The sequence below is a fragment of the Somniosus microcephalus genome, chromosome 2 (genome assembly GCF_052327205.1).
Source record: "Somniosus microcephalus isolate GS21.2 chromosome 2, FLI_Smic_1.0, whole genome shotgun sequence".
Lineage (NCBI taxonomy): Eukaryota > Metazoa > Chordata > Chondrichthyes > Squaliformes > Somniosidae > Somniosus > Somniosus microcephalus.
The window spans coordinates 1629046-1654874 of NC_140988.1; the positions used below are offsets into that span (position 1 = coordinate 1629046).

Here is a 25829-nt window from a genome sequence, read left to right on the forward strand (position 1 = left end):
CCCAGTCCCCCGGCCTCCCCCCCGACTCCCAGTCTCCCCCCCGACTCCCAGTCCCCCGGCCTCCCCCCCGACTCCCAGTCCCCCGGCCTCCCCCCCGACTCCCAGTCCCCCGGCCTCCCCCCCGACCCCCGGCTCCCAGTCCCCCGGCCTCCCCCCCGCTCCCAGTCCCCCGGCCTCCCCCCCGACCCCAGTCCCCCGGCCTCCCCCCCGACCCCCGGCTCCCAGTCCCCCGACCCCCGGCTCCCAGTCCCCCGACCCCCGGCTCCCAGTCCCCCGACCCCCGGCTCCCAGTCCCCCGGCCTCACCCCCAGTTCCCGGCCCCAGTCCCCGGACTCACGGTCACACTGGAAGCCGCCCAGCCCCCAGATGAAGTCGGTGCAGTGCTGGCAGTAGGTGGGTTTGCTGAGCGTCACCTTCCTCAGGCGGTGTCCGTGGCCCAGGTGCCGCCGGCTCCCGCTCCCGCCGGCCCGCGGGCTGGTGTCGGGGCCTCGGCCGCCCGGCGGCTCCCTCAGGCGGGGCCGCGAAGCCCGGCTGTCAGCCATCCGCCCGCTGCCGCTGCGCTCAGAGCTCGGCTCGGCCTGGCCTGGGCGGGGCGGGGCGGGGGGCCGGGCCTCCTCTCCTCACTCGGGGCGGAGCGCGGAGCCGCCCCGGGACAGAGAGAGAGAGAGAGACAGCGAGCCCCAGGGGGAGAGGCAGAAACTCCCAGGGGGAGAGAGAGAGAGAGACAGAGAGCCCCAGGGGGAGAGACAGCGAGCCCCAGGGGGAGAGAGAGACAGAGAGCCCCGGGGGAGGGAGAGACAGAGAGCCCCGGGGGAGGGAGAGACAGAGAGCCCCGGGGGAGGGACAGACAGAGAGCCCCAGGGGGAGAGACAGCGAGCCCCAGGGGGAGAGAGAGACAGAGAGCCCCGGGGGAGGGAGAGAGAGAGACAGAGAGCCCCAGGGGGAGAGACAGAGAACCCCAGGGGGAGAGACAGAGAGCCCCAGGAGGAGAGACAGAGAGCCCCAGGGGGAGAGAGAGAGAGAACCCCAGGGGGAGAGACAGCGAGCCCCAGGGGGAGAGAGAGACAGAGAGCCCCAGGGGGAGGGACAGAGAGAGAGAGAGACAGAGAGCCCCAGGGAGAGAGAGAGAGAACCCCAGGGGGAGAGACAGCGAGCCCCAGGGGGAGAGAGAGACAGAGAGCCCCAGGGGGAGGGACAGAGAGAGAGAGAGACAGAGAGCCCCAGGGGGAGAGACAGAGAACCCCAGGGGGAGAGACAGAGAGCCCCAGGGGGAGGGACAGAGAACACCAGGGGGAGGGACAGAGAGCCCCAGGGGGAGAGAGGGAGAGACAGCGAGCCCCAGGGGGAGAGACAGAGAGTCCCAGGGGGAGAGACAGAGAGAGAGACACAGAGAGCCCCAGGGGGAGAGACAGAGAGCCCCAGGGGGTGGGACAGAGAGAGAGAGAGACAGCGAGCCCCAGGGGGAGAGAGATAGAGACAGAGAGCCCCAGGGGGTGGGACAGAGAGAGAGACAGAGAGCCCCAGGGGGTGGGACAGAGAGAGAGACAGAGAGCCCCAGGGGGAGGGACAGAGAGCCCCAGGGGGGGAGAGAGAGAGAGAGAGAGAGAGCCCCAGGGGGTGGGACACAGAGCCCCAGGGGGAGAGACAGAGAGAGAGAGACAGAGAGCCCCAGGGGGAGGGACAGAGAGCCCCAGGGGGTGGGACAGAGAGAGAGACAGAGAGCCCCAGGGGGTGGGACAGAGAGAGAGACAGAGAGCCCCAGGGGGTGGGACAGAGAGAGACAGAGCCCCAGGGGGAGGGACAGAGACGTAGAGCCCCAGGGGGAGGGACAGAGAGAGAGAGACAGAGAGCCCCAGGGGGAGAGGCAGAGAGAGAGACAGAAATCTCCAGGGGATGGGACAGAGAGAGAGACAGAGCCCCAGGGGTGGGACGGAGAGAGAGACAGAGAGCCCCAGGGGTGGGAAGGAGAGAGAGACAGAGAGCCCCAGGGGTGGGACAGAGACAGTGACAGAGAGCCCCAGGGGGAGGGACAGAGAGAGAGACAGAAATCTCCAGGGGGTGGGACAGAGAGCGAGACAGAGCCCCAGGGTGGGGGACAGATACAGAGAGAGAGACAGAGAGTCCCAGGGGGAGAGACAGAGAGCCCCGAGGGAGGGACAGAGAGAGGGAGAACGAGCCTCAGGGGGTGGGACAGAGAGAGAGACAGAGAGCCCCAGGGGGAGAGGCAGAGAGAGAGACAGAAATCTCCAGGGGGTGGGACAGAGAGAGAGACAGAGCCCCAGGGTGTGGGACAGAGAGAGAGACAGAAATCTCCAGGGGGTGGGACAGAGAGAGAGACAGAGAGCCTCAGGGGGTGGGACAGAGAGAGAGACGGAGAGCCCCAGGGGTGGGACGGAGAGAGAGACAGAGAGCCCCAGGGGTGGGACAGAGAGAGAGACAGAGAGCCCCAGGGGTGGGACAGAGAGAGAGAGACACAGAGAACCCCAGGGGGAGGGACAGGAAGAGTCAGAGAGCCCCAGGGGGAGAGGCAGAAAGTCCCAGGGGGAGAGAGAGAGAGAGACAGAGAGCCCCAGGGGGAGAGACAGCGAGCCCCAGGGGGAGAGAGAGACAGAGAGCCCCAGGGGGAGAGACAGCGAGCCCCAGGGGGAGAGAGAGACAGAGAGCCCCGGGGGAGGGAGAGACAGAGAGCCCCAGGGGGAGAGACAGCGAGCCCCAGGGGGAGAGAGAGACAGAGAGCCCCGGGGGAGGGAGAGAGAGAGACAGAGAGCCCCAGGGGGAGAGACAGAGAACCCCAGGGGGAGAGACAGAGAGCCCCAGGGGGAGAGACAGAGAGCCCCAGGGGGAGAGAGAGAGAGAACCCCAGGGGGAGAGACAGCGAGCCCCAGGGGGAGAGAGAGACAGAGAGCCCCAGGGGGAGGGACAGAGAGAGAGAGAGACAGAGAGCCCCAGGGAGAGAGAGAGAGAACCCCAGGGGGAGAGACAGCGAGCCCCAGGGGGAGAGAGAGACAGAGAGCCCCAGGGGGAGGGACAGAGAGAGAGAGAGAGACAGAGAGCCCCAGGGGGAGAGACAGAGAACCCCAGGGGGAGAGACAGAGAGCCCCAGGGGGAGGGACAGAGAACCCCAGGGGGAGGGACAGAGAGCCCCAGGGGGAGAGACAGAGAGTCCCAGGGGGAGAGACAGAGAGAGAGAGAGACAGAGAGCCCCAGGGGGAGAGACAGAGAACCCCAGGGGGAGAGACAGAGAGCCCCAGGGGGAGGGACAGAGAACCCCAGGGGGAGAGACAGCGAGCCCCAGGGGGAGAGACAGAGAGTCCCAGGGGGAGAGACAGAGAGAGAGAGAGACAGAGAGCCCCAGGGGGAGAGACAGAGAGAGAGAGAGACAGAGAGCCCCAGGGGGAGAGACAGAGAGCCCCAGGGGGAGAGACAGAGAGCGAGACACAGAGAGCCCCAGGGGGAGAGACAGAGAGCCCCAGGGGGTGGGACAGAGAGAGAGAGAGACAGCGAGCCCCAGGGGGAGAGAGATAGAGACAGAGAGCCCCAGGGGGTGGGACAGAGAGAGAGACAGAGAGCCCCAGGGGGTGGGACAGAGAGAGAGACAGAGAGCCCCAGGGGGAGGGACAGAGAGCCCCAGGGGGGGAGAGAGAGAGAGAGAGAGAGCCCCAGGGGGTGGGACACAGAGCCCCAGGGGGAGAGACAGAGAGAGAGAGACAGAGAGCCCCAGGGGGAGGGACAGAGAGCCCCAGGGGGTGGGACAGAGAGAGAGACAGAGAGCCCCAGGGGGTGGGACAGAGAGAGAGACAGAGAGCCCCAGGGGGTGGGACAGAGAGAGACAGAGCCCCAGGGGGAGGGACAGAGACGTAGAGCCCCAGGGGGAGGGACAGAGAGAGAGACAGAGAGCCCCAGGGGGTGGGACAGAGAGAGAGACAGAGAGCCCCAGGGGGAGAGGCAGAGAGAGAGACAGAAATCTCCAGGGGATGGGACAGAGAGAGAGACAGAGCCCCAGGGGTGGGACGGAGAGAGAGACAGAGAGCCCCAGGGGTGGGACAGAGAGAGAGACAGAGAGCCCCAGGGGTGGGACAGAGACAGTGACAGAGAGCCCCAGGGGGAGGGACAGAGAGAGAGACAGAAATCTCCAGGGGGTGGGACAGAGAGCGAGACAGAGCCCCAGGGTGGGGGACAGATACAGAGAGAGAGACAGAGAGTCCCAGGGGGAGAGACAGAGAGCCCCGAGGGAGGGACAGAGAGAGGGAGAACGAGCCTCAGGGGGTGGGACAGAGAGAGAGACAGAGAGCCCCAGGGGGAGAGGCAGAGAGAGAGACAGAAATCTCCAGGGGGTGGGACAGAGAGAGAGACAGAGCCCCAGGGTGTGGGACAGAGAGAGAGACAGAAATCTCCAGGGGGTGGGACAGAGAGAGAGACAGAGAGCCTCAGGGGGTGGGACAGAGAGAGAGACAGAGAGCCCCAGGGGTGGGACGGAGAGAGAGACAGAGAGCCCCAGGGGTGGGACAGAGAGAGAGACAGAGAGCCCCAGGGGTGGGACAGAGAGAGAGAGAGAGAGACACAGAGAACCCCAGGGGGAGGGACAGGAAGAGTCAGAGAGCCCCAGGGGGAGAGACAGAGAGACCCAGGGATGTGACAGAGGGAGAGACAGAGAGCCCCAGGGAGAGAGACAGAGAGAGTGACAGAGAGCCCCAGGGGGTGAGACCGAGGGAGCGACAGAGAGCCCCAGGGGGTTAGATAGAGAGAGAGAGACAGAGAGTCCCAGGGGGTGGGACAGAGAGACACAGAAAGCTTGAGGGGGGGTAGAACAGAGAGGGAGACAGAGAACCCCAGGGAGTCATAGAGTCATAGAGTTATACAGCACAGAAAGAGGCCCTTTGGCCCATCGTGTCTGCGCCGTCCATCAAGCCCTGTCCAATCTAATCCCATTTTCCAGCATTTGGTCCATAGCCTTGTATGCAATGGTATTTCAAGTGCTCATCCAAATGCTTCTTGAATGTTGTGAGTGTTCCTGCCTCTACCACCCTTTCAGGCAGTGAGTTCCAGACTCCAACCACCCTCTGGGTGAAAAGGTTCCTCCTGAAATCCCCTCTAAACCTCCTGCCCCTTACCTTGAATCTATGCCCCCTTGTTATTGACCCCCCTACTAAGGGGAAAAGTTCCTCTTTATCTACCCTATCGATGCCCCTCATCATTTTGTACACCTCAATCAGGTCCCCCCTCAGCCTTCTTTGCTCCAAGGAAAACAACCCCAGCCTGTTTAGTCTTTCTTCATAGCTGAGGCGCTCCATCCCAGGTAACATCCTGGTGAATCTTCTCTGCACCCTCTCCAAAGCAATCACATCCTTCCTATTGTGAGGCGACCAGAACTGCACACAGTACTCCAGCTGTGGCCTTACCAGCGTTTTGTACAGCTCCATCATAACCTCCCTGCTCTTATATTCTATGCCTCGGCTAATGAAGGCAAGTATCCCATATGCCTTTTTAACCACCTTATCTACCTGATCCGCTGCCTTCAGGGATCTATGTACATGTACACCAAGGTCCCTCTGACCCTCTGTACTTCCTAGGGCCCTACCACTCATTGTGTATTCCCTTGCCTATTTGTCCGTCCAAAATGCATCACCTCGCACTTTTCAGGGTTAAATTCCATTTGCCACTTTTCCGCCCATCTGACCAACCCGTTTATATCGTCCTGTAGCCTGAGGCTTTCCTCCTCGCAATTTACCACCCCACCAATTTTCGTGTCATCTGCGAACTTACTGATCATACCTTTTACATTCTCATCCAAATCATTTATGTAGATCACAAACAGCAAGGGACCCAGCACCGATCCCTGAGGTACCCCACTGGACACAGGCTTCCAGTCACAAAAGCAACCTTCGACCATCACCCTCTGCCTCCTGCCACTCAGCCAGTTTAGGATCCAACGTGCCAAGTCACCCTGGATCCCATGGGCTCTTACCTTCTTGACCAGTCTCCTATGCGGGACTTTGTCAAAAGCCTTACTGAAGTCCATGTATACCACATCCACTGCATTTCCCTCATCCACACACCTTGTCACCCCCTCAAAAAATTCAATCAGATTGGTCAGACATGATTTACCCTTGACAAAGCTATGCTGACTATCCCCGATTAATCCTTGCCTCTCCAAGTGGAGACTAATTTTGTCCCTCAGAATTTTTTCCAATAATTTCCCGACCACAGATGTTAGGCTCACTGGCCTGTAATTCCCTGGTTTATCCCTGCTACCCTTCTTGAATAATGGTACTACGTTAGCTATTCTCCAGTCCTCTGGTACATCCCCTGTGGCCAGAGAGGTTCTGAAAATTTGTGTCAGAGCCCCTGCAATCTCCTCCTTTGCCTCACACAGCAGCCTGGGATACATCTCGTCCGGGCCTGGGGATTTATCCACTTTTTGGCCTGCTAAAACCGCTAGTACCTCCTCCCTCTCGATGCTAATATGTTCAAGTATATCACAGTCCCCTTGCCTGATTTCTATGTCTACATCGTCTTCCTCCATAGTGAACACAGATGCAAAAAATTCATTTAAAACCCCGCCTACATCATCTGGCTCTACACACAGATTGCCACTTTGGTCCCTAATGGGCCCTACCCTTTCCCTGGTTATCCTCTTGCCCTTAATATACTTATAAAACATCTTAGGATTTTCCTTTATTTTGCTCGCCAGTGTTATTTCATGGCCCCTCTTCGCTCTCCTAATTTCTTTTTTAAGTATGCCCCTGCACTTTTTATACTCCTCTCGGGCTTCCTCCGTCTTTAGTCTTTTGTAACTGCCAAAAGCCCCCCTTTTTTTCCTAATGCATTTTTGTATATCCCTTGTCATCCAAGGTTCCCTTTGCTTGTTGGTACCACCCTTGACCTTTACGGGAACATGTTGGCGTTGTACTCTCTCTATTTCCCTTCTGAAAGTCTCCCACTGCTTTGATGTGGATTTTCCTATAAGTAGCTGCTCCCAGTCCACTTTGGCCAGATCCTGCCTTATCATATCATATTAAAATCGGCCTTCCCCCAATTTAGAACCCTTATTTCTGGGCCGTCTTTGTCTTTTTCCATGACCACCTTAAATCTCACTGAATTATGGTCACTGTCGCCAAAATGCTCTCCTACTGACACTTCCACCACTTGCCCGGCTACATTCCCTAGAATTAGGTCCAGTACCGCCCCCTCTCTTGTAGGACTTTCTACACGCTGGCTCAAAAAGCTCTCCTGGATGCACTTTAAGAATTCTGCACCCTCTAAGCCTTTCACACTCTGACTATCCCAATTAATATTGGGGAAGTTGAAATCCCCCACTATTATTACCCTATTATTTTCGCACTTCTCTGAGATTTGCCTACATATCTGTTCCTCTATCTCCCCCTGACTGTTTGGGGGCCTATAGTACACTCCCAGCAAAGTGCTTGCCCCCTTTTTGTTTTTAAGTTCTACCCATATGGCCTCATTAGAGGAACCCGCTAATATATCATCCCTCCTTACAGCAGTAATTGACTCCTTAATTAATATTGCAACACCCCCTCCCCTTTTACACCCCCCTCTGTCTCGCCTGAAGATTCTATACCCCGGAATATTGAGCTGCCAGTCCTGACCCTCCCTCAACCATGTCTCCGTGATAGCAACAATATCGTACTCCCATGTGTTCAACAACAACTTCAGTTCATCCACCTTATTTGCAAGACTCCTTGCATTAAAATAAATGCCTTCCAGCCTTGCCATATTCCCTTTTGCCTTCACATATTTGCTCTGCCTTCCCAGCTGACTTGTTTTTTCCTCCGTATTTGGCTGTAATTCACTCCCTACTATAGCTCCACTCTGTATCCCATCCCCCTGCCAAGTTAGTTTAAACCCCCCCCAACAGTGCTAGCAAACCTCCCCGCAAGGATATTGGTCCCCCTCTGGTTCAGGTGTAAACTGTCCGACTTGTACAAGTCCCACCTTTCCCAGAAGCAGACCCAGTGATCCAGGAAACTAAAGCCCTCCCTCCTGCACCAACTCTTTAGCCACGCATTCATCTGTTCTATCTTCCTATTCCTATACTCACTGGCACGTGGCACCGGGAGTAATCCAGAGATTACAACCTTTGAGGTCCTGGGACAGAGAGAGACACAGAGAGCCCCAGGGTCAGAGAGAGAGAGAGAGCCCCAAGGGGAGGGACAGAGAGCCCCAGGGGGTGGGTACAGAGAGCCAGAGCCCCATGGGGTGGGACAGAGAGAGACAGAGAGCCCCAGGGGGTGGGACAGAGAGAGAAACAGAGATCCCCAGGGGATGTGACAGAGGGAGAGACAGGGAGCCCCAGGGGGTGGGACAGAGAGAGAGTCAGAGAGCCCCAGGGGGTGGGACAGAGAGAGACAGAAAACCCCCAGGGGGTGGGACAGAGAGAGAGGCAGAGAGCCCCAGGGGGAGGGACAGAGAGACAGAGACAGTGACAGAGAGCCTCAGGGGGTGAGACAGAGGGAGAGACGGGGAGCTCCAGGGGGTGGGTCCGAGGGAGAGAGATAGAGCCCCAGGGGAGGGACAGAGCGCCCCATGGGGTGGGAAAGGGAGCGAGACAGAAAACCCCAGGGAGTGGGAGAGAGAGAGAGAGAGACAGAGAGCCCCAGGGGAGGGACAGAGACAGTGACAGAGAGCCTCAGGGGGTGAGACAGAGGGAGAGACGGGGAGCTCCAGGGGGTGGGTCCGAGGGAGAGAGATAGAGCCCCAGGGGAGGGACAGAGCGCCCCATGGGGTGGGAAAGGGAGCGAGACAGAAAACCCCAGGGAGTGGGAGAGAGAGAGAGAGAGAGACAGAGAGCCCCAGGGGAGGGACAAAGAGAGAGAGAGACTGAGAGCCCCAGGGGAGGGACAGAGGGAGAGACAAAGAGCCCCGGGGGTGGGACAGAGAGAGAGAGACAGAGAGCCCCAGGGGGAGGGACAGAGGGAGAGACAGAGAGCCCGAGGGGGTGGGACAGAGAGAGAGACAGAGAGCCCCAGGGGAGGGACAGAGGGAGAGACAAAGAGCCCCGGGGGTGGGACAGAGAGAGAGACAGAGAGCCCAGGGGGAGGGACAGAGAGAGAGAGAGACAGCGAGCCCCAGGGGGAGGGACAGAGAGAGACAGAAATTCCCAGGGGATGGGACAGAGAGAGAGAGACAGAGAGCTCCCAAGGTATGGAAAGTGGTCCACGTTGTCCAAGGCCTTGTCATGGATTTTGATAATCGGGGGGCAGTACTGTGTGGCGGGGGCAGTTTGGTAGAGGACCTTTGTCTTACGGATGTTTAGTGTAAGGCCCATGCTCTCGTCCGCTTTGGTGAAGGTGTTGCCGATGGTTTGGAGTTTGACCTCCGAGTGTGTGCAGGCTTGAGCATCGTCTGCATACTGTAATTCGACGACACAGGATGGAACGACCCTGGATCTGGACTGGAGGTGACGGAGGTTGAACAGTTTCCCGTTTGTTCTGTAAATTAGCTCCACTCCAGCGGGGAGCTTACTGAGGGTGAGATGGAGCATTGCAGCAAGGAAGATCGAGAAGAGCGTTGGTGCGATGACACAGCCTTGCTTGACCCCGGTTCGTACGTGAATTGGATCTGTGGTGGAACCGTTGGTCAGGGCTGCCTTGAGGATGAGTTCATTGAGTGTACTAGGGATGGGTTTCTTGAGCAGTATGTAACTGAACCGACCAGGGGGCAGGCAACCTTAGATCTGGTCCTGTGTAACGAGACAGGATTAATTAAAAATGTCCTAGTAAAGGATCCCCTTGGAATGAGTGACCATAACATGGTTGAATTCCATATTCAATTAGAGGGTGAGAAGGTTGGACCTCAAACAAGCGTGCTAAGCTTGAATAAAGGAGACTATGAAGGTATGAGAGCGGAATTGAGTAGAGTGGATTGGGAAAATAGATTAAAGGGTAAGATGATACATGATCAGTGGTGTATATTTAAGAAGTTATTTTACAACTTCCAAAAAATATATATTCCACTGAGAAGAAAAGGGTGTAAAAGAAAAGACAGCCATCCGTGGCTAAGTAAAGAAATTAAGGATAGTATTCGACTAAAAACAAGGGCATATAAGGTAGCCAAATCTAGTGGGAGGATAGAGGATTGGGAAAACTTTAAAAGACAGCAAAAATAACAAAAAGATTGATTAAGAAAGGGAAGATAGATTATGAAAGTAAATGAGCAAAAAATATAAAAACAGATAGTAAGGGTTTTTATAGTTATATAAAAAGAAAAAGGGTGGCTAAAGTAAATGTTGGTCCCTTAGAGGATGAGACCAGGAAATTAATGGTGGGAAATATGGAGATGGCAAAAACACTGAATGAATATTTTACATTAGTCTTTACAGTAGAAGACACTAAGAATATCCCAACACTGGACAAACAGGGGGCTAAACGGGGGGGAGGAGCTAAACTCGATCAAAATCACTAAGGAAGTGGTACTCGGTAAAATAATGGGACTCAAGGCGGATAAATCACCTGGACCTGATGGCTTACATCCTAGGGTCTTGAGGGAAGTGGCGGTAGGGATTGTGGATGCATTGGTAATAATTTTCCAAAACTCCCTGGACTCGGCAATGGTCCCGGCAGACTGGAAAACTGCTAATGTAACACCCTTATTTAAAAAGGGCAGTAGACAGAAGGCTGGAAACTATAGACCGGTTAGCCTAACATCTGTGGTAGGTAAAATTTGGGAGTCCATTATTAAGGAGACAGTAACAGGACATTTGGATAATCATAATTTAATAGGCCAAAGTCAGCATGGTTTTATGAAGGGGAAGTCATGTTTGACGGTGGCATAGTGGTTAGCACTGTTGCCTCTCAGTGCCAGAGACCCGGGTTCAAATCCGGCCTCGGGCGACTGTCTGTGTGGAGTTTGCACATTCTCTCCGTGTTTGCGTGGGTTTTCTCCGGGTGCTCCGGTTTCCTCCCACAGTCCAAAGATGTGCGGGTTAGGTTGATTGGCTATGATAAATTGACCCTTAGTGTTAGGGGGATTAAATACGTGGGGTTACGGGGATAGGGTGGGATATGTGTTGGTGTAGGGGTTACGGGGATTGGGTGGGATATGTGTTGGTGTAGGGGTTACGGGGATTGGGTGGGATATGTGTCGGTGCAGGCTCGATGGGCCGAAATGGCCTCTATCTGCACTGTGGGGTTTCTGTGATTCTGTGAAATTTGCTGGAGTTCTTTGAGGAAGTAACATATAGGGTGGATAAAGGGGAACCAGTGGATGTAGTGTATTTAGACTTCCAAAAGGCATTTGACAAGGTGCCACACAAAAGATTATTGCTTAAGATAAAAAAATCACGGGATTGGGGGTAATATTCTGGCATGGATAGAGGATTGGCTATCTAACAGAAGGCAGAGAGTTGGGATAAATGGTTCATTCTCAGACTGGCAATCAGTAACTAGTGGTGTTCCACAGGGGTCAGTGCTGGGTCCCCAACTCTTTACAATCTATATTAACGATTTGGAGGAGGGGACCGAGTGTAACATATCAAAGTTTGCAGATGATACTAAGATGGGGGGGAAAGTAGTGAGTGAGGAGGACATAAAAAACCTTCAAGGGGACATAGACAGGCTAAGTAAGTGGGCAGAGATTTGGCAGATGGAATACAATACTGGAAAGTGTGAGGTTATGCACTTTGGCAGGAAAAATCGTAGAGCAAGTTATTATCTTAATGGCAAGAAACTGGAAAGTACTGAAGTACAAAGGGATCTGGGGGTCCTGGTGCACGAAACTCAAAAGGTTAGTATGCAGGTGCAGCAAGTGATTAAGAAGGCCAATGGAATGTTGGCTTTCATTGCTAGGGGGATAGAATATAAAAATAGGGAGGTATTGCTTCAGTTGTACAAGGTATTGGTGAGACCGCACCTGGAATACTGCGTACAGTTTTGGTGTCCATACTTAAAAAAGGACATACTTGCTCTCGAATCAGTACAAAGAAGATTCACTCCGTTAATCCCGGGGATGAGGGGATGGACATATGAGGAGAGGTTGAGTAGATTGGGACTCTACTCATTGGAGTTCAGAAGAATGAGAGGCGATCTTATTGAAACATATAAGATTGTAAAGGGGTTGGATCGGGTGGATGCAGGGAAGATGTTCCCGATGATGGGTGAAACTAGAACTAGGGGGCATAGTCTTAGAATAAGGGGCTGCTCTTTCAAAACTGAGATGAGGAGGAACTACTTCACTCAGAGGGTGGTAGGTCCATGGAATATGCTGCCCCAAAAAACTGTAGAAGCTACATCATTACATAAATTTAAAACAGAAATAGACAGTTTCCTAGAAGTAAAGGGAATTAAGGGTTACGGGGAGCGGGCAGGAATTTGGACATGAGTCTAGGTTCGGATAGGTCATGGCCCTGTGGGTAGCGGAGCGGGCCCAGGGGCCGTGTAGCCTGATCCTGCTCCTATTTCGTGTGTCTAATTCTGTTAGATTCAGGAGATGGTTCTGTGATAGTGGATTGGCAGTTAGGATCAGATCAGCCATGATCTTATTGAATGGCGGAGCAGGCTCGAGGGGCCGATTGGCCTACTCCTGCTCCTATTTCTTATGTTATGTTCTTAGGATCACGGCTTGCATGTCATCGTGAAGCCGGCAGAAGATGGTGACAAACTTTTGAGGGCAGCCGAATTTGAGGAGGACACTCCATAATCCCTCACGGTTGACAGTGTCGAAGGCCTTTGTGAGCCCCAGTATCATTCTGGTAAACCTACGCTGCACTCTCTCTAAGGCCAATATGTCCTTCGTAAGGTGTGGGGCCCAGAACTGCTCCCAGTGCTCCAGGTGTGGTCTAACCAGGGCTTTGTGTAGCTGCAGCATAACTTCTACCCCCTTGTACTCTAGTCCTCTCGATATAAAGGCCAGCATTCCATTAGCCTTTTTGATTATTTTCTGTACCTGCTCATGATATTTTAATGATCGATGTACCTGGACCCCGAAGTCTCCTTGGACATCCACTGTTTTTAGCCTTTCACCATTTAGAAAGGACCCTGTTCTATCCTTTTTAGGTCCAAAGTGGATGACCTCACTTTTGCTTATATTGAAATCTATTTGCCACAGTTTTGCCCATTCACTTAATCTGTCAATATCCCTTTGTAATTTTATGCTTTCATCCACATTGCCTACAATGCTGCCTATCTTTGTGTCATCAGCAAATTTGGATATTTGACTTTCTATGCCATTATCTAAGTCGTTAATAAATACTGTGAATAGTTGAGGCCCCAACACAGATCCCTGCGGGACACCACTAGTCACATCCTGCCAATTTGAGTACCCACCCATTATCCCTACTGCCTGTCTCCTGCCGCTCAGCCAATTTCCTAACCAGGTCAATAATTGCCCTCAATTCCGTGGGCTTCTACCTTAGTTAACAGTCTCTTATGTGGGACTTTAGCAAATGCCTTCTGGAAGTTCATATAAATAACATCCATAGACATTCCCCTATCCACTACTTTCGTCACCTCTTCAAAAAATTCAATCAGGTTTGTCAGGCATGACCTGCCTTTCACAAGCTATGCTGGCTCTCTCTGATAAGCTGAAAATTTTCAAGGTGTTCAGTCACCCTATCCTTAATTATAGACTCTAGCAATTTCCCCACGACAGATGTTTGGCTAACTGGTCTATAATTCCCTGGTTTCCCTCTCTTGCCATTCTTAGATAGCGGAGTGACATACGCAATTTTCCGATCTAAACGGTTCCTGAATCGAGAGAACTTTGGAAGATTCTCCATCCGCAGTATTTTGCTTTTCTATTGTGTTATCTGTTTTCAAGATGCTGGAAATTTAACGTGTTGTCCTTCCTCCACCTTTAATAATTTATTTACAAGAACTCAGATTTGTACATAACTTTGGTCAAATAAAGCATTAACACTCAACTCTTTAAATTAAACCCGCTGAACTCAAACACTGTTCTTCAATACAGTTTAGGTTTCTGGAAGAGTAAGAAAAAAATGGGTGCACAGAGTCAATATCCAAGGCCTATGCATCTAAGAAAAGGCCACTGCTGCCGATACTCTACCCACCTTGCCATATGGTGGCTTTATCTGTAACTATTTTCAACGTTGCAGAGAAACCAGCTAAAGAAATGAAAACTAAAGTTAACATTTGAAAAAGTTGAAAGATACTGTGCTTTTGTGTAAGAATATAAGAAATAGGAGCAGGAGTAGGCCATACGGCCCCTCGAGCCTGCTCCGCCATTCAATGAGATCATGGCTGAACTTCTACATCAACTCCACTTTCCTGCCCTATCCCCATATCCCTTGAACCCTTAGTGCCCAAAAATCTATCGCTCTCAGTCTTAAATATACTAATTGACTGAGCATCTACCGCCCTCTGGAGTAGAGAATTCCAAAGATTCACAATGCTAAGTGAAGAAATTCTTCCTCATCTCAGTCCTAAATGGCCAACCCCTTATCCTGAGACTATAACCTCTAGTTCTACACTGTCCAGCCAGAGGCGCATCTACCCTGTCAAGCCCTCTAAATTTTAGACGTTTCAATTAAATTACCTCCCATTCTTCTAAACTCCAGAGAATATAGGCCCAATCTGTCCTCATAGGACAGCCCTCTCATCCCAGGAATCAACATGTTAAACCTTTGTTGCATCCGGCACCCCCTGCCCCAGGCAAGTATGTCCCTCCTCAGATAAGGAGACCAAAACTGTACACAGTATTCCAGGGGTGGTCTCACCAAAACCCTATATAATTGCAGCAAGACTCTTACAATAAAGGCTAACATACCATTTGCCTTCCTAATTGCTTGCTGTACCTGCATGTTAACTTTGTGGTTTGTGTACAAGGACCCCCAAATCCCTCTGAATACCAACATTTACGAGTTCCTTTTGCATGTGACTGTCACCTTGAATCTGGAGGGGGAGGGAAAGCAAGGTCCAGTAGCCTATTTCGCAAGAATCAAATGGCTCAACTGTTTCCCAGGGTGGTCTGAACTACTCGAGGATACAGGGAACTACTCCTTGTGAGTGACCGTCAGAATGCTTCAGAGCGAGGAGACCCAAAATACCAATTATTTATTAGACAACTAATTTCAAGATTTTTTTGTAGAATGGTATTTATTTTCCCACATAGACATTGGTAGAGTACTTTGACTAGATAATATATCCAAAGATCTTCATCCCCTATTAGCGATCTAACTTACAATCCCCTCTTTAGAGCCCCTTGAAATACACCACTTCCAACTCCGAGCCAAAGTGAGCCAAAACTCTACCAATGCCATTCTTAAGCCAGCTGCTCAACCTGTGGCTCCTACTTTCCCTCCCTTGCTAGAAAGAAACACCCAACCTAGAGTTTGGTTCCCACCCCAATGCCACAGCTGAAATCAGGAACTTTTCATGTGGGGGAACAGCTAGCATGAACCTATGGCCATTCATTCTGTGAAGCAATGCACTGGAATTTCAATACCATAAGAGGCTTTCGATTTCCATCATTCTTTCATGAAAGAGATTGATTGTGTTATTCTAATAATTGTTGAGGTTCTGAACCAACAATAGGATCTAAAGTCAGGAAGGTATGGGGATCCAGGATGTAGTGATGGAGGAGCCTCAGCCCTGGACCTTGTCCAACAGGTACAAGGTACTTTCTACCTGTATAGATGAGGAAAAGGACTGCAGAGTGGATGGGCACTGTGGTACAGGGGACCATCCAAATGGGGGGAAAAGGAAGGAATGTGACAGTAGTAGAGGACAGTATAGTCGGGGATAGATACTGTTCTCTGCAGCCACAAAAGAGAGTCCCGAAGGCTGTGTTGCCCGCCCCGGTGAAGGCTATCTCCTCGCGGCTGGAGAAGACCTTGGAGTGGGAGGGGGAGAATCCAGTTGTCGTGGTCCATGTAGGTTTTGCTGAGGGAGTTTGAGGAGCTAGGGTCTAAATTAATAAGCAGAACCACAAGGGTAATAATCTCTGGATTACTACCTGAGCCACGTGCAAATTGGCATAGGGTCAAGCAGATCAGAGTTAAATGCGTGGCTCAAAGAGTGTTGTGGGAAAAAGGGGTTTCAATTCATGGGGCACTGGCACCAGTACTGGGGAAAGAGGGAGCTGTTCCGTCGGGACAGGCTCCACTTAAACCGGGCTGGGAATAGCGTCCTGGCGAATCAAATTACTAGGGCTATATATATATATATAGGGCTTTAAACTAAAAAAGTGGGGGCGGGGGGAGGGAGTCAGGTATGGGGAAATTTAGAAATCTAAAGAGAAAGGTCAAGGCAATAGAGCAGTGTAGCGATTTGGGTAAAAATAAGCAGTGTGACAGGAAGGGACAGAGTTTAATGGTAGCAGTGCAGCAGAGAATAAGGTCAAAGCAGGGAATAATGGTAAAAAATTTAAATTAAAGGCTCTTTATCTGAATGCACGAAGCATTCATAACAAGATAGATGAACTAGTGGCACAAATTGAGATAAATGGGTTTGATCTAATAGCCATTACAGAGACATGGTTGCAAGGTGGCCAAGGTTGGGAACTAAATGTTCCAGGGTACTTGACGTTTCGAAAAGACAGGCAGAATCGAAAAGGAGGGGGAGTAGCCCTGATAATAAAGGATGACATAAGAACAGTAGCGAGAAAGGATCTCAGCTCGGAAGATCAGGAAGTAGAATCAGTATGAGTGGAGATAAGGAATAACAAGGGGCAGAAAACACTGGTAGGAGTAGTATATAGGCCCCCTAACAGTAGCTATACTGCTGGACAAAATATTAATCAAGAAATAGTAGGATCTTGCAACAAAGGTAGTGCAATAATCTTGGGGGATTTTAATCTTCATATAGACTGGACAAATCAAATTGGCAAAGGTAGTCTGGAGGACGAGTTCATGGAATGCATTCGGGACAGTTCCTAGAACACTATGTCATGGAACCAACCAGGGAACAGGCTATTTTAGATCTTGTATTGTGTAATGAGACAGGGTTAATTAGCAATCTCATAGTAAAGGATCCTCTGGTGCAGAGTGATCATAATATGATAGAATTTCACATTAATTTTGAGAGTGACTTGCCTACGTCCAAAACTAGAGTCTTAAACTTAAATAAAGCCAATTACATAGGTATGAGGGGCAAGTTGGCTAAGGTAGATTGGAAAAATAGATTAAAAGGTATGGTAGTAAATAAGCAGCGGCTAGCATTTAAAGAAATATTTCATAAATCTCAATAAAAATACATTCCATTGAGAAACAAAAACTCCACGGGAAAAGTGATCCAACCATGGCTAACTAAAGAAGTTAAGGATAACGTTAGATTGAAAGAAGAAGCTTATAATGTTGCAAAGAATAATAGTCTAAGCCTGAGGATTGGGAGTTTCAGAAACCAGCAAAGGTTGACCAAAAAATTGATAAAAAGGGAGAAAATAGAAAGAGAAAACTAGCAAGAAATATAAAAGCAGATTGTAAGAGTTAGAAACATAGAAGATAGGAGCAGGAGTAGGCCATTTGGCCCCTCAAGCCTGCTCCGCCATTTAATGAGATCATGGCTGATCATCTAAATTCAGTACCCTGTCCCTGCTTTCTCCCCATATTTCTACAAGTATGTAAAAAGGAAGAGTAGCAAAAGTAAACGTTGGTCCCTTTGAGGCCGAGACAGGAGAAATTATGGGGAATAAGGAAATGGCAGAAACGTTAAACAAATATTTTGTATCTGTCTTCACAGTAGAAGACACAAAAAGCATACCAGAAATGGTGGGGAACCAAGGGTCTAATGAGGGTGAGGAACTTAACGTAATTAATATTAGAGGAAAAAGTACTAGAGAAACTAATGGGACTAAAAGCTGACAAATCCCCTGGACCTGACGGCCTACATCCTAGGGTTCTAAAAGAGGTGGTTGAAGCGATAGTGGATGCATTGGTTTTGATCTTCCAAAATTCCCTAGATTCTAGAATGGTCCCAGCGGATTGGAAGGTCGCAAATGTAACACCGCTATTCAAGAAAGGAGGGAGAGAAAAAAACAGGGAAGTACAGGCCAGTTAGCCTGACATCGGTCATCGGGAAAATGCTGGAATCCATTGTTAAGGAAGTGGTATCAAGTCACTTTGAAAATCATAACATAAGGCAGAGTCAACATGGTTTTATGAAAGGGAAATCATGTTTGACAAATTTATTAGTTTTTTGAGGATGTAACTAGCAGGGTAGATAGAGGGGAACCACTATATTTGGATTTCCAAAAGGCATTTGATAATGTGCTACATAAAAGGTTATTACACAAGATTAGGGCTCATGGGGTTATATAGTAGAGGATTGGTTAACAGACAGAAAACAGAGAGTAGGGATAAACAGATCTTTTTCAGGTTGACAGGCTGTAACTAGTGGGGTGCCGCAAGGATGAGTGTTGGGGCCTCAGCTATTTACAATCTATATTAATGACCTAGATGAAGGGACCGAGTGTAATGTATCCAAGTTTGCTGATGATACAAAGCTAGGTGGGACAGTAAGCTGTGAGGAGAACAAAGTCTGCAAAGGGATATAGACAGGTTAAGTGAGTGGGCAGTAAGGTGGCAGATGGAGTATAATGTAAGGAAATGTGAGTTTATTCACTTTGGTAGGAATAGAAAAACAATATTTTTTTAAATGGTGAGAAACTTTCAAATATTGGTGTTCAGAGAAATTTGGGTGTCCTCATGCAAGAAACACAGAAAGCTAGCATGCAGGTACCGCAAGCAATAAGGAAGGCAAATAGCATGTTGGCCTTTATTGCAAGGGGGTTGGAATTTAAGAGTAAGGAAGTCTTGCTACCATTGTACAGGGCCTTGGTGAGACCACACCTGGAGTACTGGGCACAGTTTTGGTCTCCTTATCTAAGGAAGGATATACTTGTTTTGGAGGCGGTGCAACGAAGGTTCACTAGATTGATTCCTGGGATGAGAGGGCTGTCCTATAGATGAGAGATTGTGTAGAATGGGCCGATACTCTCTGGAGTTTAGAAGAATGAGAGGTGATCTCATTGAAACATACAAGATTCTGAAGGGCATTGACAGGGTAGATGCTGAGAGGGTGTTTCCCCTGGCTGGAGTGTCTAGAACTAGGGAGCATAGTCTCAAGATAGGGGTAGGCCATTTAAGACTGAGATGAGGAGGAATTTCTTCACTGAGGGTTGTGAATCTTTGGAATTCTCTACCCCAGGGGGCTGTGAATGCTGAGTCTTTGAGTAGATTCAAGGCCGAGATATTGATTTTTGGACTCATGGGGAATCAAGAGATGTGGAGATTGGGCGGGAAAGTGGAGTTGAGGTCGATGACCAGCCGTGATCTTATTGAATGGCGGAGCAGGCTCGAGGGGCCAGATGGCCTACTCCTGCTCTTATTTATGTTCTTAAATGAGCAAGTAACCCAAAGATAGTCTTTCATTTGTGCAAGTGGGAGGGGAAGTGTGTGAATTTGAATACTAAACCATATTCTTTAAAAGGGACAGTGTTGGAAGGATTCTGAAAATGACCCTTTATCTTGAGTGTACAAAAACAATGACCACCCAACTGAAAAACACCCCAGTAAAAACAAGACAACCCTCTGTACACTCCTAGTCACTGCTGTAATGTAGGGAAATACAACAGCCAATTTGCACACAGCAAGGTTCTACAAAAAAAGTGATAAATGACCAGATAATCTGTTGAATATTCCCTACTCCTCTTAGAATAGAGCCATGGGATCTTTTACCTGAGGGGGGCAGATAAGGCCTTGATTTAATGTCTTATCTAAGACAGCTCCTGCCTCAGTACTGCACTCAGGCTGGATGATGTGTTCAAGTCTTTGGAGTGGGGCTTGTCCCTCAGAGGTGTGAGAGGTACCCACTTTGCCATGGCTAACACCTTAACAATATCAATGCAGGAACTGGTGGATGATTTTTCTCCTTTTGTTTATTTTTTAATGTCTTATACCTTGACCATTATTGTTAATTATTTGTTAGTTTTCCTGTTTCAATTTATAATCTACTAGCTGGGTGAGCCCGGCATTGCCGAGGCTTTTTCGAGGGCATGTTGTTGTTGGAAGAGAGAGAGGGAGCGATTGGGGGGAAGAGAGAGAGGGAAGGAGAGAGAGAGAGAGAGAGAGAGAGAGGGAAAGAGAGAGAGGGGGAAGGAGAGAGATAGAGATGGAAGGAGAGAGAGAGAGAGAGAGAGGGAAGGAGAGAGAGAGAGAGAGAGAGAGAGAGAGAAGGTGAGAGGGGGGGGAAGGAGAGAGAGAGAGAGGGGGAAGGAGAGAGAGAGAGAGGGGGAAGGAGAGAGAGAGAGGGGGAAGGAGAGAGAGAGAGGGGGGAAGGAGAGAGAGAGAGGGGGGGAAGGAGAGAGAGAGAGGGGGAAGGAGAGAGAGAGAGAGAGGGAAGGAGAGAGAGGGGGAAGGAGAGAGAGACGGGGAAGGAGAGAGAGAGGGGGAAGGAGAGAGAGAGGGGGAAGGAGAGAGGGGGGAAGGAGAGAGAGAGAGATAGGGAAGGAGAGAGAGACGGGGTGAGAGAGACTGGGGGGAGAAGAGAGAGGGGGGAGAAGAGAAAGAGAGAGATTGGGGGGAGAAGAGAGAGAGAGATTGGGGGAAGAGAAAGAGAGAGAGATTGGGGGGAAGAGAAAGAGATTGGGGGAAGAGAGAGATTGGGAGTGTGTGTGAGAGAGAGAGGGTTGAGATTAGTCCTAGGAGAAGGAGACAGACCATACCTTGGGGCTAAATATGTAACAACATGTCACAACCTGAGGACTGTTTAAAAGTAAGACTGTTTAAAATTAATATTGAACGTACCAAATGAAGTAGAAAGACTGTTTAAAATTAATATTGTTTAAAAGTAATATTGTATATACCCAACAAATGTCAAATCGATTGACACCTACAGAATGTTGGAAAACTGTACCTTTTTGCTATGTAAGCTTTGGCAATATGGTTCTCTGTAAACTTTCATGCCAATAAAGCATTTGAACTGAACTGAACTGAACTGAGAGAGAGAGAGAGACTGGAAGTGAGAGAGAGAGAGACGGAGTGTGTGAGAGAGAGATTGGGAGTGTGAGAGAGAGAGAGACTGGGAGCGTGAGAGATTTGAGTGTGAGAGAGACTGGGAGTGAGAGAGAGAGGGAGACTGGGAATGTGAGAGAGAGAGAGAGACTGGGAGTGTGAGAGAGAGAGAGAGACTGGGAGTGTGTGAGAGAGAGAGAGAGAGACTGGGAGTGAGAGAGAGAGAGAGAGACTGGGAGTGAGAGAGAGAGAGACTGGGAGTGAGAGAGAGAGAGACTGGGAGTGTGAGAGAGACTGGGAGTGAGAGAGAGAGAGAGCGACTGGGAGTGTGAGAGAGAGAGAGACAGAGTGAGAGAGAGACTGGGAGAGAGAGAGAGAGACTGGGAGTGTGTGAGAGAGAGAGTGGGAGTGTGAGAGAGAGAGACTGGGAGTGAGAGAGAGAGAGACTGGAAGTGTGTGAGAGAGAGAGACTGGAGTGAGAGAGAGAGAGAGAGAGACTGGAAGTGTGAGAGAGAGAGAGACTGGGAGTGTGAGAGAGAGACTGGGAGTGAGAGAGAGAGAGACTAGGTGTGTGAGAGAGAGACTGGGAGTGTGTGAGAGACTGGGAGTGAGAGAGAGAGAGCGACTGGGAGTGTGAGAGAGAGAGAGACAGAGTGAGAGAGAGACTGGGAGAGTGAGAGAGAGAGACTGGGAGTGTGTGAGAGAGAGAGTGGGAGTGTGAGAGAGAGAGAGAGACTGGAGTGAGAGAGAGAGATTGGGAGTGTGTGAGAGAGAGAGACTGGGAGTGAGAGAGAGAGAGAGACTGGAAGTGTGAGAGAGAGAGAGAGACTGGAAGTGTGAGAGAGAGAGAGACTGGGAGTGTGAGAGAGAGAGAGAGACTGGGAGTGTGAGAGAGAGAGAGACTGGAAGTGTGTGAGAGAGAGAGAGACTGGGAGTGAGAGAGAGAGAGAGAGACTGGGAGTGTGAGAGAGAGACTGGGAGTGAGAGAGAGAGACTGGGTGTGTGAGAGAGAGACTGGGAGTGTGTGAGAGACTGGGAGTGAGAGAGAGAGAGCGACTGGGAGTGTGAGAGAGAGAGAGACAGAGTGAGAGAGAGACTGGGAGAGTGAGAGAGAGAGACTGGGAGTGTGTGAGAGAGAGAGACTGGGAGTGAGAGAGAGAGACTGGGAGTGTGTGAGAGACTGGGAGTGAGAGAGAGAGAGCGACTGGGAGTGTGAGAGAGAGAGAGACAGAGTGAGAGAGAGACTGGAGAGTGAGAGAGAGAGACTGGGAGTGTGTGAGAGAGAGAGACTGGGAGTGAGAGAGAGAGATTGGGAGTGTGTGAGAGAGAGAGACTGGGAGTGAGAGAGAGAGAGAGAGACTGGAAGTGTGAGAGAGAGAGAGAGAGACTGGGAGTGTGAGAGAGAGAGACTGGGAGTGTGAGAGAGAGAGACTGGGAGTGTGAGAGAGAGACGGAGTGTGAGAGAGAGAGATTGGGAGTGTGTGAGAGAGAGATTGGGAGTGTGTGAGAGAGAGAGACTGGGAGTGTGTGAGAGAGAGAGACTGGGAGTGTGAGAGAGAGAGAGACTGGAGCGCGTGAGAGAGAGAGATTGGGTGTGAGAGACAGACTGGGAGTGAGAGAGAGAGAGACTGGGAGTGAGAGAGAGAGACTGGGAGTGTGAGAGAGAGAGATTGGGAGTGAGAGAGAGAGACTGGGAGTGTGAGAGAGAGAGATTGGGAGTGTGAGAGAGAGAGATTGGGAGTGTGAGAGAGAGATTGGGAGTGTGAGAGAGAGAGAGAGAGAGACGGAGTGTGAGAGAGAGAGTGTGAGAGAGAGAGAGACTGGGAGTGAGAGAGAGAGAGACTGAGTGCGAGAGCGAGAGACAGTGGGAGTGTGTGAGAGAGAGAGACAGTGGGAGTGTGTGAGATTGAGAGAGAGAGTGGGAGTGTGTGAGAGAGAGACTGGGAGTGTGAGAGAGAGAGTGGGAGTGAGAGAGAGAGACTGAGTGTGAGAGAGAGAGTGGGAGTGTGTGAGAGAGAGAGTGGGAGTGTGTGAGAGAGAGAGAGTGGGAGTGTGTGAGAGAGTGGGAGTGTGTGAGAGAGAGAGAGACTGGGAGTGTGTGAGAGAGAGAGAGAGAGACTGGGAGTGAGAGAGAGACTGGGAGTGAGAGAGAGAGAGAGACTGGGAGTGAGAGAGAGATTGGGAGTGTGAGAGAGAGAGATTGGGAGTGAGAGAGAGAGAGATTGGGAGTGAGAGAGAGAGAGAGAGAGAGACTGGGAGTGAGAGAGAGAGAGAGATTGGGAGTGTGAGAGAGAGAGAGAGATTGGGAGGTGAGAGAGATTGGGAGTGTGAGAGAGAGAGGGGGGGGGAGTGTGTGTGTGAGGGGGGGGGGAGTGTGTGTGTGTGTGTGTGGGGGGGGGGGGAGTGTGTGTGAGGGGGGGGAGTGCGTGTGAGGGGGGAGTGTGTGTGAGGGAGGGGGAGAGAGTGTTACCTGACCATGGTAAAGGATAACAAACTGAGAAGAACCTTGACAAGGTACAGACTTAGCGAACATAGCCTAGCGATCGAAAAAGGCAGACACAGGCAGACCAGGCTGCCAAGAGAGGACAGGATATGCTCTCACTGCAGTCAGGGAGTGGTGGAGACAGAGATGCACTTCCTCACAGCCTGTGGAAAATATCAGGGCATCAGGGAGAATTTCTACCAAAAATTCTCACAAATATGCCCTGATTTCAGAAATCTGAATGACAACCAAAAACTCCCATTCCAACTGGGAGAGGAGAGAAGCTGTATAACACTGGCGGCACACTATGTTACAGCTTGCCATGAACAGAGGGACAACCAGTAAACTAAGAAAAGAATATATATAAACAATGCGAATGTATATTTATACACTCAGGGATATACCTGTTTATACACTGTATGAATAGAACTGCGTTTATGTGCTAAACCACAAAGGTATTTTGATGCTTTGGCAACATAAGATGTAACTTATCATGCCAATAAAGCGATTTGAATTGTGAATTGTGTGTGTGTGAGGGGGGGAGTGTGTGTGTGAGGGGGGGAGTGTGTGTGTGAGGGGGGGAGAGTGTGTGTGAGGGGGGGGAGTGTGTGTGTGAGGGGGGGAGTGTGTGTGAGGGGGGGAGTGTGTGTGTGAGGGGGGAGTGTGTGTGTGAGGGGGGGAGTGTGTGTGTGAGGGGGGGGAGTGTGTGTGTGAGGGGGGGGAGTGTGTGTGTGAGGGGGGGAGTGTGTGTGTGAGGGGGGAGTGTGTGTGTGAGGGGGGGGAGTGTGTGTGTGAGGGGGGGGAGTGTGTGTGTGTGGGGGGAGTGTGTGTGAGGGGGGAGTGTGTGTGTGGGGGGGGAGTGTGTGTGTGAGGGGGGGGAGTGTGTGTGTGTGGGGGGGGGAGTGTGTGTGTGTGGGGGGGGAGTGTGTGTGTGGGGGGGGAGTGTGTGTGTGTGGGGGGAGTGTGTGTGTGGGGGGGGGAGTGTGTGTGTGGGGGGGGGAGTGTGTGTGTGGGGGGGGAGTGTGTGTGTGGGGGGGGAGTGTGTGTGTGGGGGGGGGAGTGTGTGTGTGGGGGGGGTGTGTGTGTGTGTGGGGGGGGGGGAGTGTGTGTGTGGGGGGGGGTGTGTGGGGGGGGGGGAGTGTGTGTGTGGGGGGGGAGTGTGTGTGTGGTGGGGGGGGGAGTGTGTGTGTGGGGGGGGGGAGTGTGTGTGTGGGGGGGGGAGTGTGTGTGTGGGGGGGGGGTGTGTGTTGTGTGTGGGGGGGGGTGTGTGTGTGTGGGGGGGGGAGTGTGTGTGTGGGGGTGGGGGTGGGTGTGGTGTGTGGGGGGGGGGTGTGTGTGTGTGGGGTGGTGGTGGGGGGGTGTGTGTGTGGGTGGGGGGGTGGTGTGTGTGTGTGGGGGTGGGGGGAGTGTGTGTGTGGGGGGGGGGGTGTGTGGTGTGGGGGGGGGGGGTGTGTGGGTGTGGGGGGGGGGTGGTGTGTGGGGGGGGGGTGTGGGGGGTGGTGTGTGTGGGGGGGGGGTGGTGTGTGTGGGGGGGGGGGGTGTGTGTGTGTGGGGGGGGGGGTGGTGTGTGTGTGGGGGGGGGGGGTGTGTGTGTGGGGGTGGGGGGTGTGTGTGTGTGGGGGGGGGTGTGTGTGTGGGGGGGGGGAGTGTGTGTGGGGGGGGGGGTGTGGTGTGTGTGTGGGGGGGGGGTGTGTGTGTGGGGGGGGGGGGGTGGTGTGGTGTGTGGGGGGGGGGGGGGTGTGTGTGTGGGGGGGGGGAGTGTGGGTGTGGGGGGGGGTGTGGTGGGGGGGGTGGGGGTGTGTGTGTGGGGGGGGGGGGGGGTGTGGGGGGGTGGGGGGGGGGGAGTGTGTGTGGGGGGGGGGGGTGTGGGGTGGGGGTGTGTGGGGGGGGTGGGGTGGGGTGGGGGTGGTGGGGGGGGGGGGGGTGTGTGGGTGGGGGGGTGGGGGTGTGTGTGGGGGGGAGTGTGTGTGTGGGGGGGGAGTGTGTGTGTGGGGGGGGGAGTGTGTGTGTGTGGGGGGGGGAGTGTGTGTGTGGGGGGGGAGTGTGTGTGTGGGGGGGGGAGTGTGTGTGTGTGGGGGGGGGAGTGTGTGTGTGGGGGGGAGTGTGTGTGTGGGGGGGGGGAGTGTGTGGTGGGGGGGGGGAGTGTGTGTGGGGGGGGTGTGTGTGTGTGGGGGGAGTGTGTGTGTGGGGGGGGAGTGTGTGTGTGGGGGGGGGGAGTGTGTGTGTGGGGGGGGAGTGTGTGTGTGTGGGGGGGGGAGTGTGTGTGTGGGGGGGGGGAGTGTGTGTGGGGGGGGAGTGTGTGTGGGGGGGGGGGAGTGTGTGTGGGGGGGAGTGTGTGTGTGGGGGGGAGTGTGTGTGTGTGGGTGGGGGAGTGTGTGTGGGGGGGGAGTGTGTGTGTGTGGGGGGGGGAGTGTGTGTGGG

At 52.1% G+C, this 25829-nt stretch overlaps 2 protein-coding genes across 8 annotated transcripts in view; one reads left to right on the forward strand and one right to left on the reverse strand.

Annotated features, from left to right (window-relative positions):
- Positions 1-594, reverse strand: part of dgkq (diacylglycerol kinase theta) — a 194784-nt gene extending 194190 nt beyond the window's left edge. The window contains exon 1 of one of the 4 annotated variants that reach the window (XM_086005561.1): positions 338-594. In XM_086005561.1, the coding sequence (XP_085861687.1) occupies positions 338-542 (205 nt within the window). In that variant the 5' untranslated portion in view covers positions 543-594. The remainder of the gene's footprint in view (positions 1-337) is intronic. The other 3 variants (XM_086005533.1, XM_086005551.1, XM_086005541.1) reach the window with 3 other exon arrangements.
- gne (glucosamine (UDP-N-acetyl)-2-epimerase/N-acetylmannosamine kinase) overlaps positions 1-25829 on the forward strand; it is a 467449-nt gene that overhangs the window by 138184 nt on the left and 303436 nt on the right. The gene's annotated exons all lie outside the window — the stretch shown is intronic.